General features: G+C 42.3%; 1 protein-coding gene across 1 annotated transcript in view; it reads right to left on the minus strand.

Moving 5' to 3' along the window:
* The window catches only part of DRD3 (dopamine receptor D3), a 42,042-nt gene extending 19,997 nt beyond the window's left edge, over window positions 1–22,045 (minus strand). The window contains exons 1-3 of the mRNA XM_053903364.1: window positions 21,703–22,045; window positions 14,320–14,624; window positions 2,532–2,644 (exon numbers count right to left, since the gene is read on the minus strand). Coding sequence (XP_053759339.1) covers window positions 2,532–2,644; window positions 14,320–14,589 — 383 coding nt within the window. The 5' untranslated portion in view covers window positions 14,590–14,624; window positions 21,703–22,045. The remainder of the gene's footprint in view (window positions 1–2,531; window positions 2,645–14,319; window positions 14,625–21,702) is intronic.
* Between the last annotated feature and the right edge of the window lie 1,836 nt (window positions 22,046–23,881).

A 23,881-nucleotide genomic window follows, 5' to 3' on the forward strand; every position in this document is an offset into this window, starting at 1 on the left:
TTTGTGCTATAAGCGTTGGCTACCCTCAGACAAAGACCGCTCAGTTTGGTTTAATATTCTTTGTTCAAGGTCTGTAATAGACGCAGCAGGGAGACTCACAGTGATAAGGAACTAGGACTAGTATAAGAGTTTGGGGAAGTGGAGGTGATGATATAGCAAACTAGATGCAGCCTGCTACTTATGTAAATTATATATTTAGGTACTAAATGGCCAGAAATCACACAAAAGACTTAGAAGAGTTCTGTTCTCAGAGACCTAAAAATATTATAAAATCCCCAACTATCCCTTCATTTTAAAACAGCTTTATCAAGATATAAGTCACATGCCACATAATTCAATGTGTACCATTCAATGTTTTGGGGTATATTTATAGAATTATACAACTATCTCCCTTCATTTTGAAATACATTCTTTAGTGGTGGGAGATCCAGCTGTATGGACATGTTCTTTAATTTTCCTTCTCAGGTGGATAGCCAATCAAAGGATAAAGTCAAAAGACTATCCAGTTGACTGGTTGGCCTGCAGTATCACTACAGGGAGGGGTTTTCACATCCATTCTTCGGTCACTGTTCAAGACTCCCATTTCAGCCCGTGAAAGGGAGTTTAGGGTGTTGATAGGGAGGGCACAACCCTGGGTGATGCAAATGTCCAACACAGGGAAATGAGAAGGACCTGCTTTAGATCCTCTAGCGTAGTTACAGAAAAAGCGGTATGAGAGTTCAGGGGTAACTGAATCAAGTTTGTAGAAATTGACAAGTGTGGTAGACCTTGAAGCAAGAGAGGAACTCAGGCAGGGCAACCCAGAAAGTGATGAAATTGAAAAGATAGATGGAGGCCATATTGTAGAAAACTTTGAATCCTAGGCTGTGAAGGTAGTTTTAACATTTATTCCACAGGCCAAGGAGACGCTGAAGGGTTGTGAGTAGGGTAATGGATGTTTGGACTTTACTTCTGGGGAGAGTAATTCTGAGAGTGGTGTGCAGGACCAGTCAGGAGGCTGTGGCAAAAGACTGGGGGAGAGGTCATAGAACCTAAAATAAGCAGGCATAGTAAGAAAGGAAAGATAGGGGCAAATTGGGGGGAAAATGGCAAAAATGGAGTCTGTAAGCCTTGAGTGCTTAGATGTGGGAGATGAAGAAGAGAGAGGAGTTGAACAAAACTGAGATTGTAAGGCAATGATGTTGCCAATAAGGGACGATCAAATTAAGATGGTTTTGGTTCTTTGATGGTTTGGCTTTTAACGTGTTGCCTTGAAGGAGCCAGTGAGGTATCTAGGTGGTAATGCGGTTTGAAACTCAGGGGAAGTATTAGGGGTGTAGCTGGCGATTTGAGGAGGCTTAGCACAAAGCCTAAGATTATGAACTTTGGAGTCAGACATGAATTCAAATGCTGGCACTGCTCTGTACTAGGGGTGTGACTTTAGGCAAATTCCTTAATTCCATTCAGAAGCCCGGAAATGAAGATAATAATAGCAGCTGAGTTGTGAAGATGAAGTGAGTTAGTGCACGTCAAAACCTTAGTCCAGTATGGTAGATTCTCAGTGATTGGCAGAGTTTGTTTGGGAGTGAGTGGATGGTTTTGCTGGGAGAAAGAGTATAGGAGGGAGAAAGGATGGAAGAGGAGGGAGGTGGGAGGGGACTCAGAGAAGGGAAGGTTGGAGGCTCTTGCGTGGCAACAGAGGCTGTGGGCTGGAGAGCAAGCTCCTTTCCCCAGGGCCCCCTGTGGGCCTGGAGATGTTCATGAGAGCGATGAGCAAGTCCAAGGCCCAGGCAGGGGAAAAGGGAAAGAGGAGAGGAAACAAAAGGAGAGGAGAAGTGAGGAACAGAGGCTCCTAGGGCCAGGGCTGGGCACTCTTTGGTAGGGAAAGCGAGGCTGCTTAGGTGGGACATGCACCGAGGTGACTCACAATCACAGAAATCCACTCCACCAACCAGAAAGCAATTCTAAAAACATCACTGTTTCCTTGTTTTCCTTAAACTCCACGAAGGAAATAAATAGATCGTAGCCATAATGCCTAAAATCGCCTTTCTCCCCATACACTTCTCTCTTCTCTCCCTCCTTGCAAATACTCCCAAGCATTTCTCTCTCCTCTCTCTTTGCCTCTTTCTCCTACCTCTTCATCAAAAACAAACAACATAGTAATGGGAAATTTTTCCTCCAAAGTCTTGTCAGCTCACCTTTTTTGTCTGTGTCCTGCTCTCCCTTTTCTCCCAATTAGAAATCACAAAAACCCGAGAGGATGGTGGGAAGGCAAAACCAGAATCCTCTTTAGGGGTCTAGGAAGAAGGAAAGGCTAGGAAGGCTATAGGATAATTATTTTTCTCCTGCCATAGGGGTTTCTTCTCTTCTGCAAACATTAGTTTAAAAGAAAACGAGAGAGATGTCCTAAGTGGTAAGTTCTACTTGACAGTGACCCCAGTGTCCTCAAGTGCAAAGCCTGGGCCTCAAATATAGCAGAAGCAGCTTTCCCAGGCTGGTTTCCCACACCACCTGGCAGTCTAGACCTGGTAGAAAGGGAATCCAAGCTCTACCTGTCGATGCTGATGGCGCAGAGGTTCAGGATGCTGGCTGTACACATCATGACATCCAGGGTGACGAAAACATCACAGCAAATTCGGCTGAAAGTCCAGACTCCACCTGTTACCTGAGCATCAGAGACAAGGATGTTAGTGTTTCCCCCGACAACCCAGTCAAGTCTGTTGCCTTCCCTAGGCTAGCCTGCACGTGCTGACATGCCCTCCCTCTGGCTGGTACCATTGTTGCCAAGGGGAGTCAGACACTGAGGAGTTCCAGGCTGCTCAAGATGATCGGTCACCCAAGAAAGGACAGATTCACAGAATGTTAGAAAATTAGTGCTGGAATTAGTCCAGTGTTTCTGAAAGTGTGGTCCACAGTGGGGTGCTTCTTAAAGATACAGATTTCTGAACCCTTCCTTAGGTCTACCGAGTCAGAATCTCTGAATCTGGAGCCCATGAATTTTCATTTAAAAAAATTTTTTTAATGTTTATTTTTGAGATGGAGACAGAGCATGAGTGGGGGAGGGGCGGAGAGAGAGGGAGACACAGAATCTGAAACAGGCTCCAGGCTGTGAGCAAGCGGTCAGCACAGAGCCTGATGCGGGGCTCGAACCCACGAACCGTGAGATCATGACCTGAGCCGAAGTCGGACACTCAACCGACTGAGCCACCCAGGCACCCCCATGAATTTTCATTTTTAAATACTCCCTCTGGCCCTCTCCCCCACTCCCTCCAAATACACCAAGATTTGAGAATTACTGATCTAGTTCAAACTCAGGAGGCAACTAAAGCTCCTTGTGGTTAAGTGGTATGCCCATAGATGCCCAGCTGGTAGTGAGAAGAGCTTGGGTGATAGCCAGATGTGTGCATTGTGCCAAGACTGCCTTTCTGAAGCCCTCCTCACAGAGAGAGGGCTTACCATGTACCCAGGAAACAGGCTGGGAACACGTTTTTCATGACACTTACCTCTAAAATGAAAAATCTGTCTGGCTTCTGGTTTTAAAGCTTGGAAGCATTCTAGAACAATATCTGTAAGAACCTGTGTGAAGTAAGTCTGTGCCAATGTACCTGGCTTGGATGCCCTGGTTTCAGTCACCAGGAGGTGGGGGAACAATGGGTCCAGGGCATCAGAAAGGGGTGCTGATTCTATGACTCACAGCGCCAGTGAGGATGGTCCTGGCCTCACGCATTTACATGTGTGTTCTAAGCTCCCAAGCTTCCTCCTGGTCATGCTTACAGAGTGCCAGGAACTTAGGTATTTTAATTGGTATCCTAGCACATTTCTATTTTATTTTAAAACTTTTTACATAAGCGAATCAAACCAGACATGTTCAGGGAGACTGTTACTTTCACAGTGCCCATAAACTCCATTCTTGGGCCCTGAGGCATTTGTGCCTCTGCCTTTGGGGACCATGCTTCTCAAGGGGAAACCTGTGAAGCTTTGTGCCCCTGGCTGTAGCTGGGTGCTCATGATATCCCTTCTGGGCAGGCCCAGTGGCTCTCTAAGAGAAAGGGGATTGAAAAACAGGTACACTAACCTCTGAAGTAGCTTCTCAAGGGAAAAAACAGGTATTGTCCAAATGAGAGTGTGTGAAGATGGTGTTGTTTCTCTGGTTAGTTTTTCTCATCCAAGATTCATGTTATGTGGCCAAGTCACTTTACTGTTCATTTCTGATTTATTCCACTAAAGAAAGGTTGTGAAAGTCTCTCTTCCCTAATCACTTCTTTCCCCTTAGATTTATTTCTTTTCAGCACCCGATGTTAGCCCTGTATTTGGTCTTCTCCAGACTCTATTTTGAGAAGCCTTCACCAAGGATATTTTGTTTAAAAGCAACAATGAAAAGTTCAAACTAGTGATGAAGTCGTTATTTTTGTTCATTAGGTTGTGGAGTTACTTTCTTATAGTTCAGCCATTTGGCCCTATATAAATAAGGCCTAATATGAATTTATAGGAATTCTGAGAATGAGAAACTCATCAAAAGGGAGCTGTATAGTCATAATAACACAATGATTTAAGGGAGCCAGGAAAATAAAGGATGGTTTTCTCAGTACACTGGATGGTTGTATACTGTAAAAGCTTCTTGCAGAAGTTGAATTTTGTATACTAAGTCTCATTTTAACATAAGTCTACTATGCAATTTATGTCTTAAATTGGGTAAAGCCTACTTTTTGTTCTGCAAAATTGTGAATGCCTGTGTCTGTGAGTTGGGGGTGAAAATGTAGGTGAGAGAGGATAGTTAGAATAATAGCAAACTCCAATGCTTGCTGGGTATTCGTTCATTTGTTCATTCATTCATTCATGAAGCAAGTAGTTGTGAGGCCCCTTAGTTCGTAGAAGGAGGATTTGCTTTGTGTTTTAAGAGGTCTTAAAAATGTACTTCAGGCCTTGTCCTTGAAGAACTTATGTGATAACTGAGGAGCAAGGCATTCTTAAATAAAATGACTAGAGATCATTATGAGATCCTAACATTGTTAATACAATCTAACATTTATTGAGAACTTACTCTGCACGAGTCACTGACCAACATGACCCATTCTGGGAATGTCTATACCTTTGAAGCTTTAGATTCTGAAAACTGAATTTGTTCTTTACTGTATGTGCCCTTAAAGCTTTTGGGGGACAAATGGTATGCTTACTTGATAGGAAATTGAATTACTGTTCCTTAATTCTGTAGGAGCAGGGACTATTCTGAAAGAGTCAGTGGTCTCTGACATAACCTGTATTAGTACAAATAGCTAACATTTCTTGAATGCTTACTAAGTCTTGATTCTGCAAAGCACTCTACATACATGGCCTCTATTGCCACTTGTAATCCTATGAGAGACTGCTACTGTTTTTACCACAGAGAAAGGGACGAAAGCTGGGAGAGGGTCAGCACTTCCCCCAGGGTGGCACAGCTAGCAGAGGCAGACAGGGCATTGGGATGGAGGTCATTGCCTGCCCTGCTATATGGGGGTAGTGAAAGCACACACCTAGCAGGATTTTTGGTACCCTGCTTCTTTAGCCCCTGGAGGCCAAAGCCCTCAAGTTCTCCCCTGGCTTCCCCTGTGCCACCCTGTTCTGGTTTCCTCTCTCTTTTTTTCAAATCTTTATTTATTTTATTTTTTATTTTTATTTTTTGAGAGAGAGAGAGAGAGAGACAGAGGGCAAGCGGGGAGGGGCAAAGAGAGGGAGACACAGAATCTGAAGTAGCCTCCACGCTCTGAGCTGTCAGCACAGAGCCCGACGCAGGGCTCGAACTCACAAACTGTGAGATCATGATCTGAGCTGAAGTCGGACGCTTCACCGACTGAGCCACCCAGTCGCCCCTACTTTCCTCTTTTCCTGTCCCCACTTCTACCATCAAATTTCCCATTCTCCTTGATCTCAACTAAGTGTCAAAAGGAAAAAAAAAGTCTGATCAGCTGATTGAAGTAACTCCCACTAAGGTACCATCACTTAGCCTTTCCTGGAGCTTACTCCTGAAAAAGAATCTCTAACTGGTGGGCTATGTAATGGAAATCCTTTTTTTTTTCTTTACTGGAGTCCTCCACACCAAGTAAATACTAATAAGCAATCAATAGAGCTGCAAAGGACCAAGCACATGGTTAAGTAACTCTCACACGTGAATCTCATAGCAACTCAATGAGGTAAATATTATTTCCAGGTTAAAGGTAAAGAAGTGGAGACTGAGAATGGCCAAGTGATTTGCCTAAGGACGCATAGCTAGTAAAAGCAGCTGGCGTTACAAACCCTGAATATTAACGATTACTGTATTTTGCCTCTCACAGGTTAGCACCTTGGCGCACACCTTCTGGGAGGTCTACAGGTCCACCCCGTTCTACCACCTGGGAGGGAGAAGAGCTGGTCCTGGCCCATCCATCCACCACACAGCCGATAGCAACTGAGTGTCTGATACTTCGCTCCGGTGAGCATATTCAAGTGAGTGGAGCCTGTGTTTGCCCCCAGGGCCTCAGACCGTAGTGTGCACATGTTCGGGGGAGTCACGTATGAATGGGTCCGGGGGTGAGCTGAGGGCCCATGAGGGAGACACGCAGGAAATAACTAGGATACAATGTGAAAAGTGCTCATGGGGACATAAGGACAAAGTGTGGGGAGAACATAAAAGGTAAGGTGAGCTTGGAAATTGAAGGAGAAAAAAAAAAAGCAAAACCAAAATCTGATCGATTTAAGGCTCTGTAGAGACATGATTCTACCTTTCTCCTAAATTCTAATGAATAACTCACTCCAGAATTGTGCAGTGGCCAGGTGGTGTTACTCTCACTTGCTAATGAATATAAGTAACTCCCTTTGGCGATACAGAAGGTGGGAGTAAGCAAGGCAGCGTCTTCAGGTACTGAAATTGGCTATTGATTTCCAACAGACACAGCCTGAGGCAGCATTTCCCAAATTTACTGATTAGAAGACAGCATTCCCCAAATCACCTGAGGCTCTTGTTAAACAAAATGATTCTCAGGCCCCACTCGGAATAATAAGTCCCTCCAGTGAATCTTACTGCCTGGGAGGTTTGGGAAACGCTGGTTTGGGGATGCGGGGGTGGGGGTGGAGGGCAAGACACTGTCTTCAGAACCGGTCATCCCTAAAGCACAGCTTCTTGAACATTCGGTGCCCCATGGATCCCTTTGGTCTCATGGTTCCCTTTCCAGAAGAATATTTTCAAGTGCATACAATAAAATACAGTGGATCACAAAGAATATCAATTATACTGAAATACAGTTACCAAAGTATTTTAATGTATGTGCTTCTTTAATAATGCATTAAATCACAAGACCCAGTGGCAGGCAGGTCCAAAATGCCTGTAATTTCAAAGTACTGGTGAGTGTAAATGGTATTTCAAAGTGTCTGCAACAACTGTAATGCGATTTGAAAATGTAAATATCTGTGATTTCTACTGGTGACACTAAAGATTTTTTCTGCTGTGGGTTGATGCCTACATTCATAATTGAAGAAAATACTAAATGTCAGTCTAGTGAAAATAAAGGAGTAATTTTATTTACATCCAAGTTGATGGCCTCCCCTGATTAAGAGTGCTTGCTCTAAGGGATGGATTTTTAGTTGTTTGGGAGATGTCCAAGAGGCAAACATGGAACTACTTCTCTAGCCTCTTCATTCCATTTTTGTTTGCCACATTTGGAATCTTTTGGGGGGGGGGCAGGGGGATTGCTGTGGGGAAAGATAGGGGATTCAATGATCTGAATCCCAATTTCCTCATCTGTGAAATGGGGGGTTTTACAGATTAGTGGTTCCTAAATGTCATATGGTAGCAGATGGCCAGCTGCCTGCACAGATTACTCAGGCTAGGAGTAGGGCTGGGGCAGGGGGTGCTGGTACAGTTACTACAGACTTCCAGGGCCACCCCTGGACATTCTGGTTTGGGAGATCTTGAGTAGGTCCAACAGTCTGTATTTTGAACAAGCAGCTCCCTATAATAAAGGTTTAGCTCAGAACTGCTCAAAGTTTAGACGTGTAAGACTCGTGGAGAACCCATTTAAAATGCTGACTCTCCTTGGGACACCTGGGTGGCTCAGTCGGTTAAGTATCCGACTTTGGCTCAGGTCATGATCTCAAGGTTCCTGAGCTGGAGCTCCATGTGGGGCTCTGTGCAGATAGTGTGGAGCCTGCTTGGGATTCTCTCTCTCCCCTTCTCTCTCTGCCCCTCCCCCATACATGCATGCTCTCTTTCTCTCTCTCACAATAAACAAACAAACAAACAAATAAAGAAATAAAAGCAGAGATAAAAAAGAGAATATATAAATAAAATAAATAAATAAAATACAGACTCTCCTTTATTTCTAACAATCAACATCATTATAAGGGCCAGAGGCTCCTTTCCCAAAACCCGGTAGCTCTTTCTCATCATCACTATCTGACCTTGATGACTCCCTGGGGTGAGTTTCCTTGCCTGAACCCCACCCTGCTCTTTTTTGCTAGGTCTGCATTACTTAACTCTCACATCTTTTCTCCTGTCCACCCTGGGACCCAAGTATTCTGAGTTTAGTATTCTAAATGTTCCTCTGGCTGCTTACGTTGTCTTTCTGGCCTGATATAAGTGCATTACACATTACAAAAGGCGGTTAACCGAGTGGAACAAAATGGGATGTTTGTGCTTGGAGAGGGAGCTCCACACAGACTGCAGCTTCTAAAGCAGGAAATTAAAACCTTGAGAGGGAATCAGAGATAGAACTATTTGTTATGGCACAGAAAAGAGTTTTCGAGAAAATGCTGCAAACTGAATTAATGAGACAGCCAGGCCAACGCCCTCTAAAATAGAACCTGCTTTGAGATCACCTGCATGATTTTTATCCTGAACTTCCCTGCTAGGCCTGAGGACAAAGAACACTGAAGAAGGCCTCTGCTAGCCCCCCTGCCAAAGCCTAGGCTCCTGTGAGCCTTAATGATGAGAATGGTATCAGTGAAAGCCACTGTAGTGCATACTAGCTGGTTGTTCTCTGGAAAGAATACATCATCTATGCTAAACCGACTCTTCTATCCAGTGATGAGTTCAGAGAAAATCATGTGCCAGAAGCCAGTTCAATCAAAGTACACCTTGACACTTCTACTTGGAATTCTGAGACACAGATTTCCTCTCTTGGTGGAGTGGTATGGGGTACACATGTAAGGCCTATCGCTTACCCTGTGCCTGTGGATAAGGCCAATACATAAAACAGAGCTGAGAGAATTGTGGGGAAATGGAACTGGAGCCCTGTTCAAACTGTGCCTGTAGCCCACCCTACCACAGGACTTTTAAAGTTCCTGGTATGAGAGCCAATGCATTCTGTTTATTGGCTTAAACAGTCAATTGGAATTAAGTTTTCTTTTACTTACAACTAAAAGTATCTTCCCCTCCCCCCCACCCTTTTTTAATTTAAATTTTAGTTAACAGTGCAGTATTGGTTTCAGGAGTAGAATTCAGTGATTCATCACTTATATACAACTCCCAGTACTCATCACAAGTGCCGTCCTTAGTACCCATCATCTAGCCCATCCCTCACCCACCTTCCCTATAGCAACCCTCAGTTTTTTCTCAGTCATTAATGGTCTCTTGGTTTGTTTTCCTCTCTTCTCTTCCTTACCCCCTTCCCATATGTTCATTTGTTTTGTTTCTTAAATTCCACATATAAGTAAAATCATGTGGCATTTGTCTTTCTCTGACCTATTTTGCTTAGCATGATACACCCTAGCTCCATCCACATCATTGTAAATGGCAAGATTTCATTCTTTTTGATGGCTGAGTAATATTCCTTGCAAACATATACCACATCTTCTTTATCCATTCGTCAGTTGATGGACATTTGGGCTCTCTCCATAGTTTGGCTATTGTTGACAATGCTGCTATCAACATTGGGGTGCATACACCCCTTCAAATCTGTATTTTTGTATCCTTTGAGTAAATACTTAGTAGTGCAATTGCTGGGTTATAAGGTAGTTCTGTTTTTAGTCTCTTGAAAAAGTGTCTTAACTGAGATATTTATAGCTCACACTTCTTAGTTATCAAAGTGCTTTCTCAGTTGATGACAGTTAAGCCTATCATGAAGCCTGTGACATAGGGGAAGTATAGCTGTCACCTCCATTTGATTCACTTAATTCCATGTCCTCTGACTCCCAGTTCTGAGTCTTTCCGTAGAATAATCCTACGCTGGAATGACATTCATCCCAGTGAATTTCACCAGAAGTGCAATGTTATGGGACATTTTATTTGCCTATCTCACAGCAATTCCTCCCACCGCATCTTCTTTTTAAATAAAACCCACATTTTCACTTTCTTTTCTATCCTCCCTTGTATCCTTCCCTTATGATCGAGCTTTGGCTAATTAAACTTAAGTGAAGTCCTTTAGGAGATGCTTTGAGGCACTCCAGGGAAAGGGCTTCTTTCTTTCTCTCTTCTTTTTTCCTTCCTCCCTTCTGTTCACTTCCCTTCCCTTCCATTCCCTTTCTTTAAAAAAAAAAAAAAATTACAGTTTATTTACTATTGAGAGACTGAGAGAGACAGAGCATGAACCTGGGAGGGGCAGAGAGAGGAGGAGACACAGAATCCGAAGCAGGCTCCAGGCTCTGAGCTGTCAGCACAGAGCCCAACACAGGGCTCAAACTCGCAAACCGCAAGGTCATGATCTGAGCCGAAGTCGGGCGCTTAACCGACTGAGCCACCCAGGCACCCCTCGTTCCCTTTATTTCTTTTTCTACTGTCCCCACCCATCCTATCTATCTATCTATCTATCTATCTATCTACCTATCTATCTAGTTTTAAATTTACATCCAAATTAGTTAGCATATACCCACCCATCCTATTTTTGAATATGGCCATGATGCTGAGAGTTATGGCAGCCATCCTATGAGTAGCATGAGGCACTAAGCCAGTTTGCCAAGGATGGAAGAGATTGGTCCTTGATGACACCATGGTGCAACTGAATCAACACAAACAATTGCCTTCCTCCAGAATTCTGGTTGTGTGAGAAAAGTAACTCCTATTTGTTTAGGCCACAGTTAGTCATATTTTCCAATATTTATAGCCATACATACTGGAGCTGGCAAAATTTGGCAATTTTCCTTTGAAAGAAGGTATCTGGCTGGTATGAGCCAAAATTTCCTTCAAAGAATATGGATGTATTCAAGTCAAAGCACAGGAAGCTATGAATTTGGCAGCTAGTTTGGCCACCACATGGTGTTCTTCTCATTCCTGTGCTCTCCTCTTGGGTGCCCTCATGCCTACAGCAGTCTCTGTGCTATGGTCAACATTGCATCCTTTCCTCTTTCTAAGGGAGCTCTTAGGTATGATCATGTAATTACTCGACCAGCTGCTCAAATCGTATGACCATTAGGACAAGTTAGTGAGAATAATGCTTTGCTCTTCTCTGAGACCCAGGGACTTATATAGTTACAGTCCCTTTAAGGACTCAAAGTACTCTTTTCTCTCCTTAAGGTTCCCTGTCTACTTTTGAAGTCCACAGAAAGCAGGCAGGTATTTAAGATGAGGAAAAGTATATACTGTGGTTGGTTAGGGAGACCTGGTCCTTTGGATTAGAACCATCTAATATCTTAACTGGCTGTCTGTTAATTATGGCTGCTTTAACTCATGTTGTCTTTTATTGAGAGAGACTCTTAGTGGACTGTTGGCCACATTGGTACAGAAATATTAAGTTGCATTGACTAGAGTTTTAAAGAAAGTGTGTAAGACAAAAAAGAGGTCCCAAAACCCATTTCCCAGTGGAGAGATGTCTCTCAAATTTTCTCTATAAGATTGTAGGCTTATTTGACCATGATTTTGATTACTGAATACTTGCCCCAAAGAACCTGTTGGACAGAATGCCTATGGGTTTTTATGAGAGGGAACCAAGAGCTCCACCAGAGCTCATCTCAGGAGGGAAAACTCATAATTTCCCAGGGTGCCTGGGTGGCTCAGTTGGTTAAGCATCTGACTTCAGCTCAGGTCAAAGTCTCATGGTTTGTTCATGAATTCAAGCCCCGCATCTGACAGTGCAGAGCCTGCTTCTGATCCTCTGCCTCCCTCTCTCTCGGCCCTTCCCGTGCTGGTGCTCTCTCTCTCTCAAAGAATAAATAAACATTAAAAAAAAAAAACACCCTCATAGACCTAACCTACAGAAAGTCCAGTAAACCTTTGGCAAGATTTCCTGCTGGCTCTCTGTGGGCTCAGTTAGTCTTCTACACTCAGCAGTAGAAGGGAGACATCATCAATTTTGGCAGGTGTGGCTAGCAGGGGATGGCATGGGTGTCTAGTGTGGAAAAATCACAATGTCCATATCCTACACTGGTATCTACAGAGATTTTCCAATATGGTCTATCCAGAGTCTTGGAAGCAACCACAAATGGACAGTTGACGAGTGACCCTGAATGGCTTTGTTATAGACACCAGAAGACTGGTTTTATTTCAGAGGCAATTAAGGTGTTCATTATCATGGAGGTCCTCATCTTGACCTGTCTGACTGAAAGACTTAAGAATCTTTGTAATGTATACTGAGAAACACTCTGAGGTGTGGGATGGTGGTGTGTCCATATTATTTATTATGAATCACTAAATAATCCATACTGGTTTGTAGCACCTAAAGTCTGCCTTACTCTTGAACAGAAATATCATATGTGTCTAACTTCTTTTCAGTCTCACTATTGTTAGATGTAAAAAAAAAACCCAAAAAACAATTCATTGTAACAATAGATATAGCTGAATATGGTACAAGCAGGAATTGCCCATATAATGCATACATTACAGAAAGGATGCATTTAATCATTCATATATCAAATATTTATTTAGCACATATTATGTGCCAGGTAGTACGTTTGGGCTACAGGAGAAAAAGAACAAAGATATAGCTTCTGACTTCAAGGTTGCTTCAGTCATTTTGGGTTGACAGAAAAGTCAAGATAATTATAAGATCTTTTGCCATCAGGATTATCCTAACTGGGAGAAATTAGTGCTTATTTTTTTGAAGTCTTCCCTCAGCCTTTACCTCTGCCCCAATAAGCCTAGATGTTTTTCTGCTTTTCCTTTACTTTTCTATTTTCTTGATTTCTTTCTTTTATGTTTCCCCTTTGAGATCATAAGTCTAATTTTAGTTCCCAGTCATTCTTTAATAGGGGTACCAGCCTAGGCAGTCTGTGGTTGAGGTTTTTACTCTCCTGTGATATGTCATACTTAATTAACTGTCACCTTCACTATTAATATTAACCGAGATATTAATTTGATGAATTTTAATTTCTCTTAATCATAGCATCATTTTGATCCTTCATTGGATACCTCTTTAAAATGATACATGATACACGGTGCAGGAGAGACATATTTATAGTACATTAAAGTGTTTTTTTTTAAAACTCTTCAGTAATTGCATGTTTTCCTGGTAAGAATATCTGTTTCTTGAACAGGTGTACCATGATTCCTTTGTTAGCAAATGGATGTTTTGTCTTGATCACCTCCTGACTCTGTTTTGTACTTCCAAATGAAAATACTTTCAAATTTAAGAACTGTTTCTCTCCAGAAGAATTCTCCAGGGTTTGCTGCATTATCTGACTGGTAAGGGCTCTGTACTATTAATGGAGGCATCAAAAATATAAATGTGAAGGTTGGGTCTATTTGGTAGCAGAGTCTGTGGAGAGCTGGTACCCAGGAGGAAAGAACTGAGTCCGAGGGCAACTAAACCATCAAAAGAAGTCTGATCTATTTGCAGACTGTTTTTTTCTCTTTTTTCCCCTCATTCATTAAAAAATTCTTTCTGGTTTTTCTGTGATTCCTTCTGAGTCCCCCTGCACCCTCACTGTTGTCTCAGGTCCTTTCTGCACATCCCCAGCCCTCTATATATTGAAACACTGATGCAGACACCCATGGACTGCCTCCCCCAAGCCCCCACATCTTTGCAATGTGATTGGCAAAGAGAATAAACCTGATTAATTTTTTTAAGTAGGCTCCAAGTGCAGCGTGGAATGTGATGTGGGGATTGAACTTATGACCCTGAGATCAGGGGTCACATGCTCAACTGACTGAGCCACCCAGGCACCCTGGACCTGATGCATTTTTAGGATGAGTCTCCTCACTCAAGTCCAGTCACCTGGTTTTTGGAGACCCAGGAACACAATCAATTCCCAGCTCCTTGGTTCTGATATGGGCAAGTGAGGCTGGATAATGACAGCTCTCAGGCCTTCAGTTTCCTTATGAAAGGGAGAATGAGAGGGGCTCTCCTTCCTTCCCAGTCCCTGGATCATGGCAGGGAGCATTTTGAACCCGGAAGGCCAGTACTCAGGGAAGACAAAGACAAGTACAGTCACACAGGCAGCCTGCACTTGGGGCTTACTCACCTCCAGGTACACCACCCAGGGCATCACCAAGGTGGCCACCAGCAGGTCCGCCACGGCCAGGCTCACCACCAGGTAGTTGGTGGTGGTTTGCAAAGCCCGTTCCCTCAGCACTGCCACACATACCAGACCATTGCCGAAGACGATGGCCAGGATGAGCACGCAGTAGGAGAGGGCATAGTAGGCATGTGGGCGGGCTTGGCTGGCCCCCGTGGAGTTCTCTGCCCCACAGGTGGAGTTGATGTGGCCACTCAGCTGGCTTAGAAGCGCCATAGCCCAATGGGAGAAGAGTGACCCCAATGGGTTTCCTGGGAGGAGACAGAAAACAATGTCTATAAAATTGGATACTTTGGAGCTTTTTTATTTATTGCTTTAACAAATAATTATTGAGCACTTTCTATATGCCTGGTAGTGTTTTAAGCACTGGAAATACAGCAATGAACAAAAGGGATACATATTCTTGCCCTCATGTAGCCCCCATTCTGGAGGAAAATACAGTAAGAAATAAGATAAATAAAGGATGTAGTATGTTCGATAGTGATATGCATTTTGGAGAAGGATAGATCAGAGAAGGAGGTAAGGAGATGGGGAGAATTGTGTATGTGTGTGTGTGTGTGTGTGTGTGTGTGTGTGTGTGTGTGTAGGATATCTGAGGGCAATTTTTTTTTCTGATTCTAAATTCTTACTTTATTTATTTATTTTTTTCAATATATGAAATTTATTGTCAAATTGGTTTCCATACAACACCCAGTGCTCATCCCAAAAGGTCTGAGGGCAATTTTTAATCAGAGTAATCAGGAAGCCCTCGTGGAGAAGGGGACAACTGAGTCAAGACCTGGAGGACATGAGGAAGCCAACCATGCAGATATCTGCAGGAAGAGTGGTTCAAGCAGAAATGATAGCAGGTACAAAGGCAGGACAGGCTGATGTGTGGAAGGTGGCAGGGAACCAGAGTGTCTGGAGCGAAGTGAGGCAGGTACAGAGCAGAAGGGGGTGAGGTCGAGAGGTTGTGCAGGGCCATTGAGAGAGCTATGCTTGGACTCTGAGTGAGGTGGAGAGCTGTGGCTGGATTAGAATCCCAGCTCTGCCACTTCCTACCACTGGGCCCTTGGCATGTTATTGCATCTCCCTGAACTTCATTGTCCTCCTCTGTAAAGTGGAGGGAATCCCGTAGGGTTTTTGTGGCTAGCAAGTGAGCTATTAAGTATGTAAGACATTGAAAGTTATGATACCTAGCAAGCTATGTAAGTGTGAGCTCTTTTTCTCTTACTGGTCTGTCTGCCTTAGCTTCCCATCCCGCTTTCCTTGTTTCCTCTGTCCTCTTCTCTGTTGCCTCTGTTTGCTTTTTCCCCTGCTCCCTCTGTCTCTTCCTTTAGTTTCCCATTCTCTCTCTTGTATTTTACATGAGGCATGGTAAGAATGCGATGCTGGCTTGTGGGAGAAAAACTCAAGAGTAATGGGGTATAGAGGCAGTACAGTGGTTTTTATGTTTAGGGAAAATCCATGTGTGGAATTTTATTTGAAACCTCCTAATTTTAAAAGATTGGTTACCAACTAAAAAAAATATTTAAGCCCCGTAGAGTCCCTCCTCCTTCCACCTGCAAAATCCCACATCCATGGGCCAATGACCCATGACCATCAGTTTTCAGCCTCTGACAGGGTCCAAAGCCCTCAGTTTCCAAACAGGGAAATTGAGACCCAGAGAGGTGAGTAATATGTCTTAGGTCGTAAAGCTTGTTAGCAGCAGAACTGGCATGCAGGCCTTCTGATTTTTCCAACACTCTCCTTTGGCATCTGAAAGCTACAACAGTTGTTGTGTTGTGATCCCACTGGGATGAACTAATCCTCAAACTGTGGGGACTTTGGACTTAGAGTGGGAAAGGCTCAGAGCCCATCCGTTGCCCCCATGACACCAGCCTGTTGGGGCTGAAGAAGAGACTCTGGGCTCTTAGAGCCACATTTGTGCATGTCTGGGTAGAGATGGGCGTGGGGAGGGAAGGAGACAAAAATCATCATCTCCTGTAGAAAAATATGGAAATACCTGTGTCACAATGGTAGCAGTGCATCAAAGCCTTATGTGCTGGAAGAGGGACTCTTGCCCTGCAATCTTTGCTTTAGAAGGTCCCACTCTGGACCCCCTCTGTCATATCCTCCCCATGGGATGAGGTCATGCCCCCACCCCTCCAACAGTGCCAAGGAATGGGTCCACCAAGAGTTCACACTGCTATTCTGGATCACACTCTGCGTACCAAAGTCACAGAATTCTCTGCCCCAAATGCATGGGCCCTGTTTCCAAGGCACAGGCCCTAGTTTGGATCTGTCACCCTGAGGGTAGACTGTGTCATGTGTATTTGGGGCCCCTGGGCTCAAGCAATAGCTCTTTCGGGGGCCTCACATGAGTGGCTTGGGTGTAGCCTGAGGTAAGGAGAGAAGAGGATGGTGTCCCTGGGGCAGGAGTTAGGATGGAAGGCAGCTTCTCATGCCCTCTCACATTTTGCATTGAACTTTTAAGTGCCCAGGAATCCCGAATTCAAACCTAGCCTTCCAGATGGTTATGAAGGTATATTTGTCAAGGCAGGAGGATTAAACATTTTATTCACTGGTTTGTTGGTTATAACTAAAATATTTAGACATGGAGTACACAGGAATGCTCGCTCCAGCGTATCCCTGGCAGAGATAGACGCTGACTTGGTGGCCAGGATTTGCTGTCAATCCTGTATCTGCAGCTCTCCTTCGATGAGGGGATTGGCCTAATCATGTCTGTCATTTTATGCCTCATTTTGAAATGTTTCATCCTGGAATGCAAAAGTGTTAAAATGAATAAATGATTGTAAGGGGCTGACTTGGAATGAATGCAGAGAATTGTTTTTTTAAAAATTGTTCTTTATCTTGGCACACTATTTGTACTCAATATATTTTAAAATATAATAATAGTTTTTGATAATAATTATAATTTTCTCATTATTTGGAAAGGGCAGCTGCTACCCTGAAGATATCAGTGCTGCTACCAAGAGCTTTGTGAAAAATACAATGCTTTCTGATTGTTCAAGGATATTTTCACCTTTGAGATTGGCTTGGACACAGAACACCTTTCCTTCTGTGACTGGACCACTTTGAAAAGTAGTGGCCAGAAATTAGTCTCTCATTGGGTCTGTAGCTGACCAATGATATCTTAGTCTCATCTTGTCTGATAGGTAAGATAAAGCACAAAACCTTGGGATATTTGTTCTGATCTTGGACTTCTTACTCTGCTGGGGTTTGATAGCTACTTAAAAATAGTACAGCTGAGGGGCGCCTGGTTGGCTCAGTCGGTTGGGCGGCCGACTTTGGCTCAGGTCATGATCTCACGGTCCGTGAGTTCGAGCCCCGCGTCGGGCTCTGTGCTGACACCTCAGAGCCTGGAGCCTGTTTCAGATTCTGTGTCTCTCTCTCTCTGACCCTCCCCTGTTCATGCTCTGTCTCTCTCTGTCTCAAAAATAAATAAACGTTAAAAAAAGTTAAAAAAAAATAATACAGCTGAGTGTCAATGACTAGTTATACAAAAAGAAACCCTCAACTCTGAAAGTCAATTCTGAGCCTGATGTTGGAATCACAACTGCATGGATTTCTGATTTATTATTATTTTTGCATTGTATCATATCTGGCCTAAGATTCTTTATAGTAGAAGGTAGGTGTGAACCTTGGTTGTCCAAGCAGTTCCTGATGAGTTGTGGGTGTGGGGGATGGAAGCAGAATATGAATGAGATGCTGGATTACTCCCTGCCTCTCAGCTAATTGTATCAACTTTCTCCCTCCTTAGGTCTATCTATCCATCTTTTCTTCCTTCCTTCCTTCCTTCCTTCCTTCCTTCCTTCCTTCCTTCTTTCCTCCTCCTCCCTCCTTTGCCCTCCTCCTCCTCTTTCTCCTCCTCCTCTTCCTTCTCCTTCTCCTCCTCCTCCTCCTCCTCCTCCTCCTCCTCCTCCACCTCTTCCTCCTTCTCCTCCTTCTTCACTAGGATTGCTTATGTAACACATAGCTGGGCTGGGCTTCTTCATTTCCTTCTCCCTCTGATAAATATATTACCAGATAGCAAACTGGTTTCAGGAAAGCCTGGAGAATTTGTTACCTTAATAATCACTCTCTAAGTAATATATATTTATAGTCTGGTTTCCTCATCAGCAAAATGAGGATATCATACCCACTCCATGGAGTTACTGTGAAGATCAATAAAATTATATATGTAAAGGTTTGGCAGTACTGACGATTTGGGCTGGATAATTCTTTGTTTGGGGGACGGTGTTGTCCTGTGCATTTTAGGATCTTTAGCAGCATCCCTGACATGTACACACTAGTACCAGTAACACTTCCCTTCACCCAGGTTGTGACAACCAACAAATGACTCCAGACATTGTCAAATGTCATTTGGGTGGCAAAATTGTCCTCCCAGGTGAGAATCATGACTCTAGCATAATGCCTGGCACAAGCACTTGAAGTACTGTGGCTTTTATTGTTAAAGGAGAAGAGGGAATAAGTGAAGCGGTCAGGTAAACTACCACTGCAGAGTGGCTAATGGACCTGGAGATTAGGAGATTACTGGTGACCTCAATAAAGAGTGGTAGTAGTTAAGAATGTATGGGAGGTGAGAAAGTGGAGAAGGCAAGGACTAGAAGATTATGGCTGGCCTTACTCTTTTAAGATTCATTCTACATAACACTACTCACAAATTTTAATGAGCCTTTGATCTTCTTACAAAGTATTGATTTATTTTGGTCTTTATAGTTTATTTTAGCATCTCTGAAAGTGAGTGCATAATCTATTTTAAAAAGCAAAGTGACAAAGAGTGGTCAGGTCCCCATCAACTATGACATATATCCTGCTTCACTGATACTCAGTCCCTCAGGGCTGAGCTACCTCATGCCTGGAGCATTTGTGGGGTGCCTCCTTGGCACTTGGTTGCATACCAGGCTTGTTAGGAAGATACTCATTAAGGCTTACAAGGTTTTAGTTATTCGTTCCCCTTCCTTAAGGATATTAAATTAGGCAAAAAACAAACACAATAAAAACTAAAACACTTGAGTTCTCATCTCCTTCTGAAGATAGTAGTCATCATCTCTTCTGGTTACTACCACGTGCCAGGCACTGGTACTTTACATGTATAATCTTAATATTTACAGTAGCCCTGAAGGTGGATATTGATATCCTTTTTTTTTATAGATTAAAAAACCGAGTCAAAGAAAGGTTCAGTAACTTTCTCAAGATTATATACTATATAGGAAGCTGTATAGAGCCTAGCTTTGATCTTAAGTCTCCTTAAATATCAAACTCACAACTTATTTAATGTGTCTATTCTGGGGGTGGACATTGATGTATGGAGTCATTTCCAAGTAGAGATGTTTTTTTTTTTTTCTAAACCCAGAACAGAACACCTTAATAGCAGGGTTCCATGGCCAAATCTTCATCTGTATCATAGATTCCTGTCTTTTGCTATCTCTAACCTTTCACTCAGTTATATCCTGACCTCTAGTCTTCATAGCTTTTCTGGTTCTGGGCTTCAATGCAGATTTGCTATATTGGTTGAAAAGGTTGATAATTATGGCTAAAATTTGTAAGCATTTTCATATTTAAATCTCACAACAACCTGATAAAGGAGGTAGGTGCTAATATTACTCCCATTTTGCTGATGAAGAAAGTAAGTAATAGAAAGGTTAAGTATCTTGTTGGGGTCATACAATAATAAATGATGAAACTGATTCAACCCGAGATCTGTTTCTAGACCTTATGTTCTTAACCACTCCACTATTGAGGTAAGGAAGACAAACTTGAAATAGAGACTCATTTGAAAACCTTGCCTTTTCAGAGTATCTTGTTCATAGCACCTGACCAAGAACAGTGAAGTCAGTGCAGGTGCACACTGCATTTGAAATAGTGGGAGTTACATTGTCATTATTATTAGAGGTAGTCTTTAGCATTTCTATGGCACTTTGTTCTTGAAAATTGTTGTCTAGTTTATTTTCCTAATGAAGATTCACAAATGCATTAAAATACATAGCATATTTATACATTTGGGCATATTTACACTGTTGGAAATTGTACAGGGAAAAACCATAGCTAGTCTCTGAGATCCAGTAGCTAAGGTAATATACATTTTTTTCTCTAATTAAACCTGCCCCATAGAGCAGAGAATTCCCACTTTCCATCACAACTTCGAATGACCAAGCATTTTATCATTCTAATCAGAGATAAAATGGGAACTCAATAGATCAGTCAATAAATAAGCAAATTATAATCAATGGCAAACTTCAGTGCATTAGGTATTGACTTTAATATTGAGTAAGACCTATTTGGTATTTGCTTTAATTCATATTCTATAATAAGCAACCTTATGTATAGATGCTTTAATATCAGGCATTCATTTGGATACTGTCAGTATTTTCCTTGCTTGAGACCCCTGCTCACTGCTAGCCATACAGACCTTTGAAAATGTTCAACTAAAAATAAACAAGTGTCTGAGTAAGAATCTTTTTCGTATCATGTTTGCTTCTCTTTGGCTACAAGAGATCCAATGGTGTGTCAAGCAGTGATTCTTCACTCTTACCCCAGGACAGATATCTTACTGACCTTTTAGTATTAGTAAGCAAAGGGCTTCACCTATAAAGTGCAGATAGGAATGCAGAATGAGTTTAGAATCCAAGTTCCACTTTGCTATTGCTGCATTATTATTGTGCGTGCGTTTTGATAGTATTCGGTTAAACTAAATGCATGAACTGGATATGCATAAACTAAATGCATGCCTAATTGCAATGACTTCCATTGACCCAATAAGCTACAATAAGTAATGAAAGTCCAACAATTAAACAACAACAATACCCTCAAAATCATATGCTATCATTAAAGAAAACATACACAATCATCATCTCAAGTACTGCATATCTCTGTTGGGAATAATTGAATTCTGACTTGGAAACAGCCTGACTTTAAATAGACCATTGAAAACAATGCCTCTCTAAACCCTCAGCCCTGGATTACCAGGATGCTAAATTGGGAAGTTTAAAATGACAGACCCTTACAATTAAGTGAGACCCTTAAGGGGAATACAATCAACTTCCATACAAATCCCAGGGATAGTAACAGCTTTTTATTTTCCATCTTTTAATTCTGTCTTGATATAGCCTCTAGAGCCTATGAGGATCTAATTTTGGGGGAAAAAGAGAAAGAGAACAGGTTTCTAATGTTCAAGAAATGAGGGAAAAATGACAACAGTTTCTTCGGGGATTTTAGGTTTTTAAATAAGAGAGGGTACAGAGTTTTAATGCATATTCTTAGAGAACCACAGAACCCCAAGCTGGTTAAATAACCTTCCAGGAAATGCTGTGTATTAAATTAGAAACAAAAGGAAGAATTACTTACCCTGAAAATTTCTTCTGATTTCTGGAGACTGTGGAGTTTAGCACCTCAGCTCCTGCAGTCATTTACTGACAGCAGACATGCCCAAGCAAAGCAAACTTTGCCTTTCCTAGGACACAGAAACTGTGGAAATGAACAGAAAGAAAATCACCCATTTTTGCTTCTAAGGTGAAATCACTTGTGGGCTGCTCTTAAAGCTTTCCTATTAGACCTTACTGCATGCTTCATAGCTGCTTTCAAATTCATGCGTTTTCTCTGGAGTACTTGGGAGGGACCCTAAACTGATCAGTGCTTGGGTCAGCCCTTCAGAGGCTCTGTCCTTGGTGCTGAAAGCGAGATGTAGCAGGCTGAAGCAGGATTCGTTTTCTATCTCGCTCTCCTCTTTTCCCTCTGAGCCTCTATCTGCTGCGTGCTATGCTTTTTTAGTACATGTGTGTTTTCCCCTCGGTGCTCTTTTTATCCCAGTTATTCCACTGTCTTTCCTTCAATGCTTTAATTTCTTTTGAATAACTCTAACCTTCCTCAGCTTAATTGCCAGTGCAGGTTTCGGTGGGTGTAAAGATGATTGGTACAGAAGAAGCAACAGATCAACAAATCGATACCACAAGTGGTTAATATAAATCAGTGTAATTTAAAACACAATTGACAGAATAATTGAACTTGGAGGTGTAAGCTTGTCTGGGAAAAGAAAGTTAAAGGAAATATATTACAGTGGAAGCAAAACCAAGGCACGGAATATAACTGGTGATAAAGATGCGATAAGCTTAATACTGTGAGAAATGTTAAATATTTGTTTAACAGCACTCCTTGCATTCAGAGAACTTTACAAAATCATTTGCGGATTCATTCTCGTTGTTCTTCTGAGGTATATGTGAGTAATTTTTCTTTTCTTTTTTAAGTTTGCTTTATTTTGAGAGAGAGGCAGAGAGGGGGGAGAGAGAATCTCCAAGCAGGCTCTGCACTATCAACCCAGAGCATTATATGGGGCTCAAATTCACAAACCATGAGGTCATGACCTGAGCCAAAATCAAGAGTCGAATGCTTAACTGACTGAGCCACCGTGTGGCTGATGCCCCTATGTGAGTAAATTTTCTAATTTTAGAATTGGCTAAAGCGGGATACAACTAAGCACAATGTAAGTAAAAGTCAGTTTCTGAAGCACCACTAGAACTTAATCTTAATATGGTCATCTGTCCATATAACATCCTACCATGGAATCCTAACTATTCCCTGTTCTCTTGTTTTTGAGCTCTTCTTCTTCCTTCAGACAGGGTGGCAATTCTTTCACTCCTTTCTCTGCCAAGAGTGGATGTGCTTGGCAGTTGCACTGCAGATTGTCATGGGGAAGCTAGTCCCAGTTCGCTATGCTGGAGACCTCTGCTGGCTGAGAAAGAAGCAGAGGCAACAACAAGGTTTAAATACTGCTGTTACTAACAACAACCACGTTTATTGAGCATATACTATTTAGTCAGTCATTTTTAATGCACTCTTTCTTTTAATACTTTCAACAATCCTGAAAGATAGGTATTATTTTTACATCCCTAATTCATAAATAGGAAAACTGAGGCTTAGGGAGGTTAAAATAATTTCTGAAGGTCACACAGCTGACAAACGGTGAAGTCAGGATTTGGATCCAGACATCTTAGTTCTGGAGCATGTTCTCTTATCCACTGTGCTATAATTCTTCAAAGGTGAAAAATTCAGATTTCCTCAGAGACTGACAATATGTCACAGAGAATAATAATTATAATGACAAAAATTATGATATCAATGATACACTATTTGTATGGTGACTTATAATTTTAAATTCATGTTCTTGTCTGCATCTTACATAAATCCTTATGATGCCCATTTTTATAGAGGCTGTTGTGGATTTAATTGTATCCTTCCACCCCCTACTCCCACCCCAAATCCATATATTAAAAGCCCCTCAGAACATGACTAGATTTAGAGATAAAATCTTTAAAGAGGTGACTAAGTTAAAATGGTGTCCTTAATCCAATCTCACTGGTGTCCCTATAAAAAGACAAAGAGATACCAGGGAGACATGCAGAGAGGAAAGGCCATGTGAGGACACAACAAAAAGGCATCCATCTGCAAGTCAGGGAAAGAGGACTCAGGAGAAACCAAACCTGCTGACGTGTTGAACTTGGACTTCTAGCTTCCAGAACTGTGAAACAAT

Source organism: Panthera pardus, unplaced genomic scaffold (genome assembly GCF_024362965.1).
Source record: "Panthera pardus isolate Hobbes unplaced genomic scaffold, ASM2436296v1 HiC_scaffold_16, whole genome shotgun sequence".
Classification (NCBI taxonomy): Eukaryota; Metazoa; Chordata; class Mammalia; order Carnivora; family Felidae; genus Panthera; species Panthera pardus.